Raw genomic sequence first — 10,986 nt, forward strand, 5'->3', positions numbered from 1 at the left:
GGAGGGGCTGCGGTTCCTGTGGTGTGCGGTTTGTTTCCCGAGCAGGGAACTCCGGCTACACTTACTATTAGCATTTTATCTGGTACAAGTTTCAAATTAGTATATTTATTTTATGGCAGCATTTTGTTTTTGTTTCATGACAAAATAACACAATGAAATATATCAGGGTTTTAACTAAAGAGACACTTAGACATTTGTAGAATGATTCACAGGAACAATATAGTTTCAGTTCCTATCCAGTTCTGTTGTATTGTGAGGTTACCCATAACAACTACAAATGGTCTTGGACTACATTTTATTTATTTTTGTGTGGTAACAACACCCCCCACACACAAAATAGCAATATGCCCCCAAAATAAGAATAAACAAAACACAAAACTTGAAATTGTGTACTTTACCTTCCTGAGGGGTGGATCCCTTCCTTTATCTGATTGATAGGACCTCTCTGTTTGTGAAAGGACTATTACCATACAGTTTCATGTATGTAAACTATGACTGTCTCATTCAATTATTAATTTATTTTACATTAACTTATACCTTAAGTAAATTAATTGTTTTCCTTCATTCCATTGAATCACCAGCACATTTGTCTCTCACAACACATTCTCCTTTCTCAGCCTTTTAAGCCTTTTCAATTCTCAAACCCTCTCAAACTGTGTGGTTTACATCGCTCTGTTATCCCAACAGCTGTTCTTTCTCCTATTCCTAATGTCTTATTAGAAATGTATTCAGGTTTTTTATCAATATGTATTATTTATATTTATACATATGTCACTCCATTATTTTACCTAATGAATTAAAATATTGACTTAACAAAATATCTTATGAAAATAAGCCTTATCATTGATTTCAATAATGATTTCCATGTACCTCAGGAAAACAAGTTTTCAAGAAATGTGTCCAGTCAATGATTTCCCAAATGAAGAGCCTGCGTGGGCACTAAGACTGTCCGCCTGCACGGCTCATAGGTCTTTATTGTGTCAACCTCCTCCTATTGAAGTCCAATCTACACCGGTACAGGTTCAGAAGAACTGCTCCCAAAGCCAGATTGAACTGATCAATAGTTCATTTATTACCTACTCAGTGTATTTAAGGAGTTTGTGTTATTTCTGGGGATTTCAAAACTCTTTATTGTGGAACATTTAGCTACTAAATGATGACATTTTAACTTCCTGGATGACCTGGTTATTTATGTAGGAATCCTTCACCAGATTATTACAGTTTCCTCAGATTCCAAATTATATATATATATATATATATATATTTTTTTTTCCTGATTTGTAAAACCCATTCTAATAGTATTTTTATTTTTCCTTTTCTCATTTAAATTATTTAATATTAATCAAGCTCACTTATTCAATACTTGTAATCTTATACTTCTATGGCATCCTTAAAATTCTTACCCTTTCTTATCACTCATCTTAAATCCAGGGTCTAATTTTAGCTTTTATTTCAGGTATTTTATGCTAGGCACAAATAACCAAACATTTTCTGAAACAAAGGCTATAATATGCCATAATTCTGTTTGCTTTCTTCTAGCCTGGATTTTACATCAGGCTGTCTGTCTGTTTCCTGTTTTCTCAGGCTATCAGGGCTGCAGTCTCTCTGCTCACTGCTGCTCATGTGGATTCCAGCCTTGTGTTTCCTTTAATTTCACTAAACAGAGTTTGTCCCTAATATGATCCTTGTCCTTCTGGGTCTTAGAGGACACCATGACTCCTACACAATGGTGCTTCCTGACCTCTTTGCCTGTGTACAGGTTCGTCCCACTGACATGCCCTGCAAAGCCGACAATGTGTCAGCAGGTGAATGACACACAGGTCCTTGGCGACCTTGTCATCCCGGGGCACATCCTCCACAGCCTGGTGGCTGTTCCTTGGTGGCATGGACAATTAGCAACAGACAATTAGCCCGTCGCCCTGGCACACAGACTACTTAGCTGATGCATTAACTGCTCTTCACGACTTGCTGCTAAAACCCAGGATGGACATTAAGCACGACCGATACGAGGTGCAGCTTGACTCTTCACAGGTCACGGCCCCGGCCATCTTGGTGGGGGGGGGGGGGGGGGGATGTCAGCGTTCATGAGTTGGTGGACTGTTGTTCAGATTACCTCTGCTGTTCAGTCTCTGGTGGTGTTCCTCCTTTCTATCCGTCTGTGTTGCTATTTTCAGTGTCTTCTGTACTCTGCACCTAAGATCTGGCATGTCTCCCCTGTTTTATTGTCCCAGAAATGCATCACACATTGGCCTCACATTACCCAACTGTGAGGTGATTCTGCCCATGACTCATTGCACTCCTCTTTATAGTTATTTCATATCCTCTAATCAATGTCCATCATATGCATGCACCCTCCTACACTTCACCATTGCCACCACACATTTCAAGTTTACCACATACACACAGCCTCACTGATATAAAGGGATAGAAGACAGAAGAGAGCCGGGGTTCGATCTCCACTCACTTCTTTCACTGTACCAACAGGGGGGGAACTGATGAACAGCATCGCTCTCTCCGTGCATCTGTGTAAACAAGGTCACCATCTCACAGCCTTGCTGTGTCATAGTGCAACCCTGATACCCAGAGGAACACAGTCTGATAAAAAAAGTCATTTTCTCCAGACATTTGGGCTTGATATATTCAATAGAGACATGTGGGCCAGTTCTCTCTCTCCTGTCCAGTCTGCATAAAAGTGCTTGTAGTTTTTAACTCCTCCAAGACTGTTCTTGAGATCGCCTTTTGAACCTCTTCCTTGCAGCTGCTTGTAATTAGATAAAAAAAAAAACTTTGATTGGAAATACATGTATAGCGCTCTCTGCATTTCTTCGACTCATCATATAGATTTAGCATTTAAAAGTATATAGAAATGGGGTTAAACCACTTAAGTATTTACAAAATCTGGAAAAATACAAGGAGTTTGGGGAAAAGGAAACTCTGAAGCAAAAGTGCACAGGGTTACATTTGGCACCCCATAGGATTTGCACTTGCATGATGGATTTCTCTCACTTGACAGAGGCATTTAGGTCTAATTTAATCTGATTCATACCCCTGGTCTACTAACCACGTCAAATGTTTGGAGACCATTTTGACAGCCACTGCAGAGTGAATCATGTGAAAGAATCAAGGGCAGGTAAAGAATGCTAACCACCCCCAGGAAAGCAGCTACAAACAAGTACTGACAGAAATCAGCATTCCTTTCTTTCTTAGCTGTCTGGGAGATATTGTCCCTCTTAAAGTACTGGCCAGGGTTGTGGACTGCCAGATTGTTTTGATCTTCAGACTGGTTGGTTATAGGTGGACTTCAATTAGTCAAGCACCATGGATTATAGGAAGTGGTCCCCATAACCTCCATCAGTTGGAATACCAGAACAGGGTTTTTAAAAAAAAAAAAAAAAGTGGAGGAATGCTGTGACTCACGCAGTCTACAGTAAGCTGGGCTCAGCCCATGTCATTGTAGGCTACTGCACCCCTTGGACAGGGGCTCAGAATAGGGACTGGAATTCCTCAGGGACCTGGGAGAGAAGGAGCAGATGAGCACAGTAGCCAGGGTAACAAAGCAGTGGAGCACTAGGAGAGCCTTACCTACCAGCCATCCAGTTAGACTGGGAATCGGTCATCCTCCTCGTCAGTCTCCTCTCTATGGAACTCTTCTTGCTCATCTTCATCCTGAAGGCTAGCCCATGATGACTCCTCACCTTTAAACACTTCAGCTGCATAGTCCTCCGATGTCACGGGTCCCTCTTCAGAGACATCCCAGGAATGCACCTCTACTGCGGCAGACTCCTCTGGCTGAGAGTTCACTTGCCTAGCTTCTCCTTCAGCATGGGAGCCCCATCCTGGAACCACTGCTTTCCCTGACCTACGGGCTCCTTCTACAGAGTCCATTTTAGCACCAGGATGCTCCAAGGGCAGCAGGTGACTGGTCACTAGGCTGCTCCTCTGACCTGGTGGCAATACAGACAAGGAAAAAGGATTGAAGAGTTACAGATTAAGAACAAGCAGTCTATAGGACGCGTGTGTATAGAGGGACTGCAAGTAGACGCACTTTCAAGTCGAAGGAGGCAAGATTCATAGCACCAGTATACCCACCTTCTGCCCGGTCCCCAGCACACCTGGAGTCACAGCACACACACACAGCATGGTTCCCATACAGCTCCTCCCACCTGTTCACAAAAGGAGAGGGTCAGAGGCCTGTTGGCTCACAGGCTGCCCAGAGCACCAGGATGCTGGAATATGGGTACCTTTTAGCTTTCCGGTTGTAGGTGCAGGATTTGGTGCCTGGAGTCACATGTTCTGCCACAGTCATGGTGCAGTGCATGTACAGGTCAGTCATCCCATGCTGTAGGGGAGCAGACAACATGCAGGGGGTTGGCTTCAAATCACTAAAGGTTCTGCCAGATCCCCAGTAAAAGGCTTCCTATAGATCTTGGCTCAGCAATGGTGGAAAAGTCACACATGGGTTCCATTGTAGCAGCATGCATTGGATACCTCAGACAAGGTCTTCTGAAACAGGAAGGCATCAATGGTGAAGCGGAGAACATCCTTCCTCATGTATGGCACAAACCTCGACTGGCACCCATCAGCCTTGCTGTCTACCAGGCACCTGTGGGCAAGCAGAGATGTTGGCATCTTGACCAGAAGACGGGGTGAAAGCTAGTTAAGCCACCGAGAATAAGGCCTTACCCAAAGTTGTCAATCACGGTGAACCTGGGCTTAGAGTGCCGATCTGGAGAGGCCGTGGCATAGCAGGACTGGATGAACAGCCGCTGCCCTTCAGTGGCAAAGTAGCCTGTGGCCTGGAAGTACATGGGCTGACCCAGATAGTAGATGTTCTTTGGGGAGAGTCTGATCCACTGCTCTGTGGAAGCAGGACAGGGTTATGCATCCATGCACACATTCCCCCACAAGCAGCCAACAAAGTTAGATACTGTACCATTGGTGGTGACCAGGATGTAGCCATGTCTGTTCTTCAGCTCTCTGAAGAAGGCAGATTTGTCCATGCCTGGAAGCGTGCTGCCATGCTGGGGGAATGTGGGCTGGTAGCCAATCTTGTAGGAATAGTGGAACCTGCAAAGGCAGTACAGCAGATCAGGAAGGAGGCAACCAATTGCCTCCATTTACTGCCCTACACCTCAGATGAAGCCTCATAGGCACTAGCACATAGTGCGAGTTCTGGACATCAGCTAGATTGAGACCACGCAATATACACAGCATGGTTTAGTGCACTAGGTCTGGTGCAGTTGGGATCCAGGTTAGAAAAGGGTCAAATGCAATGTACAGTTTTGGAAGCAAATCCATACCGGTTGTAGACAAGCTGGATGGGCACAGTGAAGGACACACCCCGGAGTACTGGGTGTGAAGAACGGGGCGGGGAATAGCGTAGAATGTTGGAGTACACCAGTCGGCCATTAATGATCTACAGGTTTAAGTTAGACAACATGGAAGAGGGATGACCCAATAAGAAGATACAGGAACCAGCATCACAGCTATCCAGTTAGCATTACTGCCCAGAAAACACGTAGCAAGCTGCGAATCCACACGGCTACTTACCGATCGATTGTTCCCACACTCGTTCAGCCCGTAGATGAAGTAGTAGTAGTGCTCAGTGGTCTTACGGACGGCACAGCTGCCCAGCATCAGCTCCGAAGGCCTGCACCTGAAGCCGTTGATGTTCTTATGCACTGCCACGTACATCTTACTGTAGTCTCCCCACACTGCAACACCTCGGTTCTGGACCTTCTTGGGATGCACACCTTTCCGCAGGCTGTCACCGGGGAACAGAAGGCGCCTCAGGTCATCCGGCATGGGCTCACTGCCAGTGGCTGGTCGGAGTTTCTTGGAGTCTACCAGAGGAGCAGACGCCTGGATGAACATGGGGAGAATGCGGTAGTGCTTGGACAGCGTATCGATGTCGGAGGATTCCTTTGAAGTCTCATTGTCACGGCCAGCAAAGATCAGTGTAGGGAAGAATAATACTCCTACACAGAGGCAGAGAGCAATGCAGCACAGCCTCATCCCACAGGGAACAAGCACGTGACAAAGCCACCGGAGAGAGGATTAAACAGCACTCTAATGCCGCTATAATAACCACTAAACCCCGAGTTCACTCACAGACACACTGACCCAGAAAATGATAATAGCTAGGGCAGTGCTCCTGCTTTATATAGGGCTAGACGTAAATAACAAGCAGCTGCTATTGCGATCTCTCAATTAACACATCCGTTGAATCATCCCTATTGGTATCTGGTGCTTGTATGTTGTGTGTAATGCCTGGTTACATTTATTAATTTGTTTGTTTTATCCAGTGAATTATTTTTTTTGTATTATGTTGTTCATATAAGTGGAAGTGCCTATAGCTTTCAAATTGCAGTTTAAATTCATTGTTTCACAAATTCCACCTAATCAAGCCATTGTTAAAGCTAAGGGCAGCTGCATTGTCTGGAATTCATTTGGAAAAGGCGTTAATTGCTGGAACCCTGTTGATTTACTTAACGTGGTTGAAATGCCCCTCGTGAGCATCTCTTGCTCAATGAGCTTGTCAGGGCGTTTGTTTCGTCAGAGGACGATATGTTTACTGCAATATGTGCTACAGAAGTAAAGGAAGTCTGTTTCATGAACAATTTATCTGTATTGTCAGCTCCTCCTTAATCATTATTATTATTGGTAGTATCATAAACCTTTGACAAAACTATGCTGTGCTATTGCTAATGAAATAAGCTTAGCTGTTCACTACGTTTCCCAATGCATGTTAATGTCAGTCTGCTTATCATTGCCACTGGATCCCACACGCTGTCGTGTTCTTGTTGCGCAGATTTCCGCAGTTTTGCACAGATCTGCAGAAATCCACTGATCCCATTGGTGGAGAAGCGCAGATCTGCGCATGACTGCGGACATCTGCACTTCACGAACGTGTCCTGTAAATGTGCACGTCCGTGTGTGTTGACCTTTTCTCTGTGCGGATCGCTGTGTTTCTGAGGTGTGGGAGTGTGGAGGCTGTGCCGCAGATCCACGACACGGATGTCAGATCAGTCGTTAGTGTGTGTGCGCTCCTTCACGACGCAAAATACATCAATTCGGTGCATTTTCAGTGTTTACAATTTCTCTTCTCTGGTGGCTGCAACGTCCTGTTAACGAGTTTGTTTTGCTTTTGCACCTCTCGGCTTCCGTATTTAGAGGTTTGGTTTGAGGTTTGCAACTCTGTATACTTCATCTAGTGCGCTGGTGTCTAACACACAGAAATGTATACAGAGTTCCTGCATGTTAAAAAGACGGATCACGCTCTGGTCCTGCTCAAATGTAGGATGATTTTTGACCTCGGATCTGAGCTCAGATTGAGCCCTGGTCCATTTAGTACATCACAATTGAGATCAAGATCAAGATCGGATGCCGTTAGTACAACCCGCTCCTGGAGCATTTGCTTCTCTGGCTGATGCTCCTTTTCAGGTGATGCTTCCCAGAGCACATACAGGGTGAAATGTGAACGCACTGAAAGCTGGAGGGTGATCAGTGCCAAAATGAAGATGAACATGAAGATGATTATGAGCTCTGGATAGGACAATGACGCACTGGTACCGCCCACCAGCTCTGATTGACAGAGTTCAATGTTTTGTCACATTGGAAAAAAAAGAAATACAACAGACGCTACGAAATGTAGAAGCGCAGAGAGACAAACAGGGAATAAAGATATACATGAAACTAATGAATGTATAAATACATGTTGAAATAAACAAACAAATAAATAGATGAATAAATACATAGATATATACCTAAAAACATCATCCATACATCATAATTCGGACCCAAAAAATCCCACTGATGAAGATGAAGATGCAGACTGTGCGCTTTTACAATGTTGCCATAGAAAGTGGTCAGAAGTCAGAGGCAGAGCGATGGCGGACAGACGTGTTTCAATGGATGTTAAAATGTCATAGTTTCCATATTGTATTTTGTTTGTTTTAATTCTGGAAAATTTACAGAGACGCATGTAGCTCCCTCCAGTAGTCAACACGAAGCACGAGGTCTTGGTTAAAAAACGGGGTTTTATTTCAACAACATATCATGTCAACCCGTGAGAACTGGGTTGAAAGAGAGAAAAAAAATAAAAGGAAATTATAAATACAATGCATGTATGTATGTCTTGAATACAGTTTGTGCCGTTATAGTTACACACTAGTTAACACAAGCTATGCACATGAAATATATCACAGACAACTGGATACAAAAGAAACATACCTCGTAGGCTGCTTCCTACTTAGGAGGGGCTAAATCTCAAAAGCCTTCTTCCTTGTCTTCTTTACTCGGATAATATACATTTAGATATCTTTATATTCTTAATATTTACTTAGCTCGGAGAGCTCTTGCGATGCTATGTTTTAGCTCTACACTTTAGATGTTGTGCCCCCTTTAAATACATGCGGAACACAAGGATGGCGCTAATTAGTTCCGCCTCTACGATATCCTATTAATTTTAGGTAGGAACCAAAAAAATAGTCACAAACTTAACTAAAGCTGAGAGGCAGTTACAACGCATCTTCTCGCTCACACGGTATCTATAGATCAAGCGAGCTGTTAAATTAAGTCCTACATTTCACTGTATTGCATGAATTTTAGGCTTTATACAATGTATTATGGAGCTCTAGAACACATACGTATACAGATATAGGAAGGCTATATTCATAATGTAACGACTCGGCGGATCTCGAACCCCGTTCTCCCGCGTCACAACGCAGATTCACCGCAGCGCCTTTGCACAAAACTTATGAACGCATACGCACGGTGCCTGTCGGGTGACTGCTGGGAGAGAGCGCGCATTTGGCCGAAATAGCTCAGTTGGGAGAGCGTTAGACTGAAGATCTAAAGGTCCCTGGTTCAATCCCGGGTTTCGGCATTTCACGACGAGTATGTTCAGAAAGCACAAAGAGCCCATGTACTGCACACGTGTGCGTTTCTATTTTGCAGCTAGAGTGCACTGTGCTCCGATTCAAAGGTAATTGATTCAAAGCCCTTTTGCAAATACAACTCTAGGCGAAATCAACGACAGGCTCCTTGTTCACTTTACACTGCAGGCTGTGCAATGACTCCTGCAACGGGACAATTCCTGTAACTATTCACTTCATTGCACTGTTTCGTGCTTTTTTTTTTTTTTTCATGTTCAGAAACTACCTGACTGAGCCCCAGTGGCCTAATGGATAAGGCACTGGCCTCCTAAGCCAGGGATTGTGGGTTCGAGTCCCATCTGGGGTGATGCCTGCCTTGTTTCTGCACACAATTGGTAATTCTCTGTGGGCTCTTGTCGTTTTTTCCTTCTGCTCATATCCTACACACATATAGATAGATAAATCCTATAGATTTCATATTTATTTACAATTGTTGTTGTCCTATTTGTATTATCAGGTGATCTTAGTGTTATTAGATTTGCTTGAAGTTTTTCAGCTCGTTTTTTACAATTGTATTGTCCTGTTTGTCTGCTATGTTAACTTTGTTTGTACTGTTAACCTGATTCTGTAAATGCTTTTTGACGTTTGATTATTTTAACAGAGGTTTCGGGAATATAATGGTAATTAACATTAGTTACAATGGTTCTAAAAATAATAATGCGATTTTCTGCATGGGGCCCCTTCAGACTCTAGAATCGCCTGTGTAAATAAGGGCCACGAAGCAGGAGCTGTACCCGTGGGATATGAGAGGAGAGTCACAGTTTCAGTCTGATGCTTTCTGAAGTCCTGCATGGCTGTTGGTAGAAGCTGCTGTGTGACAGGCTGGTCTCAAGGGAGGCTGGAGGCCAGTGTGTGGGACATGACTGCGTTTTCAACAGGGTGTGGTGGGAAAGAGAAGACGGCAAAGCAAAAAAACTATTTCTGACTGTTCAACGGTATTTGTGTTTTACATGTGAACACACGGACAGGACGCCGTCGAGTGAGACGCTGCATATGAAAGGCATCCCAGCGTCGACTGAACAGCGTCTTTAAATAGTTATAACTTAAAAAGCTGGGTGTAGCCAGTTTGAATGAAATACTTGAAAACAATATGACTATAAGTCCTGTTTAATGGTTGCGTAATTTCTACTTTCTATGAAAGTCACATTATTTTACAAACCCGAAGGTGCCTCGGAGCGCTTTATAAAAATCAAGACTATGGACCGAACAAAGAGCGCTGAATTACTGTAAGCCATGGCTGCACTCACTCTGCATAATGCTGTCTTTTGGTTAATTGCGGTGGGAAAGTGTGTGTAGTGTTGTGTGATGGTTTGTGTTCATGGCTTTGGTAGAGTAACTGCGAATCAGATCAAATGAGAGGGACAAGTGTGAATAAAAAGCCACAGCGGTCTTCCTTCACAAAATATAACTACAAAAAATACGGTTTTATTTAAATAATCATACGGGATGCGAGAAGCGCAGCTCTGCGCAGATGCGTGTTCTCGCAGTATTCCTGCGTGTCGTCACTGAGCCCCTCCGCAGAGATGCGTGCAGAGGGGGCCGCAGTGCCTGAGAGACCAGAGACGATGCAGAGATCAAGAGGGACGAGTTCAGCTGAGTGAAAACTACTGCTGCCCCTTGAAGGCGGTGAATGTCAACTCCTCATCCTGCGCTCAGCGTGGGTTTCCAGAAACGCGCCTGAGCTGCGTGTATTTGTCCGCACAGACGAGCGCAAACCGCAGCAGCCCCTGCGTGTCCAGGGCCCCGTGCGTCGCCTTTTCCTCTGGCTGTGGGCTGTGGGAGTTTCGAGACTCTGAACTTCCCACCACAATGCGTTCCAGATCAGGCGTTAGTGTGTGACCCCCTGTACTGAAGCGATCGTGTTTAGCTACTTGTAAAGTTGCTAAACATTAATTTCGCAACTTTACAAGTGGAGTGTAAAAAGCAAAATGTGTCAAATATTTATAGAATAAACTATTAACCCTCATCCTACCGACTAGGGTACCCGCAGACCCCTGACGTGTACTTTTTGTCACAGGTGCTTTATGCGATTTTTCATGACTTTGGCAAT

The 10,986-nt window shown here is 44.1% G+C and overlaps 2 protein-coding genes, 2 non-coding genes and 1 pseudogene across 4 annotated transcripts in view; 3 read left to right on the plus strand and 2 right to left on the minus strand.

Moving 5' to 3' along the window:
- LOC136768279 (zinc finger protein 585A-like) overlaps positions 1-10,986 on the minus strand; it is a 191,459-nt pseudogene that overhangs the window by 72,489 nt on the left and 107,984 nt on the right.
- The window catches only part of LOC136768280 (zinc finger protein 850-like), a 131,374-nt gene that overhangs the window by 33,522 nt on the left and 86,866 nt on the right, over positions 1-10,986 (plus strand). The window lies entirely within an intron of this gene.
- On the minus strand, positions 3,490-6,138 carry LOC136768286 (zona pellucida sperm-binding protein 3). Its single transcript, XM_066722412.1, has 9 exons — positions 5,551-6,138; positions 5,301-5,416; positions 4,934-5,067; positions 4,684-4,858; positions 4,489-4,603; positions 4,242-4,339; positions 4,090-4,163; positions 3,587-3,944; positions 3,490-3,512 (listed from the first exon to the last, which is right to left on the minus strand). Exons 1-8 carry the CDS (start codon positions 6,013-6,015, stop codon positions 3,598-3,600), a joined length of 1,524 nt encoding a protein of 507 aa, XP_066578509.1. The 5' UTR covers positions 6,016-6,138; the 3' UTR covers positions 3,490-3,512; positions 3,587-3,597.
- Positions 8,815-8,887, plus strand: trnaf-gaa (transfer RNA phenylalanine (anticodon GAA)). The gene has a single exon. It is a non-coding gene; the product is annotated as a tRNA-Phe (tRNA).
- On the plus strand, positions 9,171-9,243 carry trnar-ccu (transfer RNA arginine (anticodon CCU)). The gene has a single exon. It is a non-coding gene; the product is annotated as a tRNA-Arg (tRNA).

Source organism: Amia ocellicauda, chromosome 14 (genome assembly GCF_036373705.1).
Source record: "Amia ocellicauda isolate fAmiCal2 chromosome 14, fAmiCal2.hap1, whole genome shotgun sequence".
Lineage (NCBI taxonomy): Eukaryota > Metazoa > Chordata > Actinopteri > Amiiformes > Amiidae > Amia > Amia ocellicauda.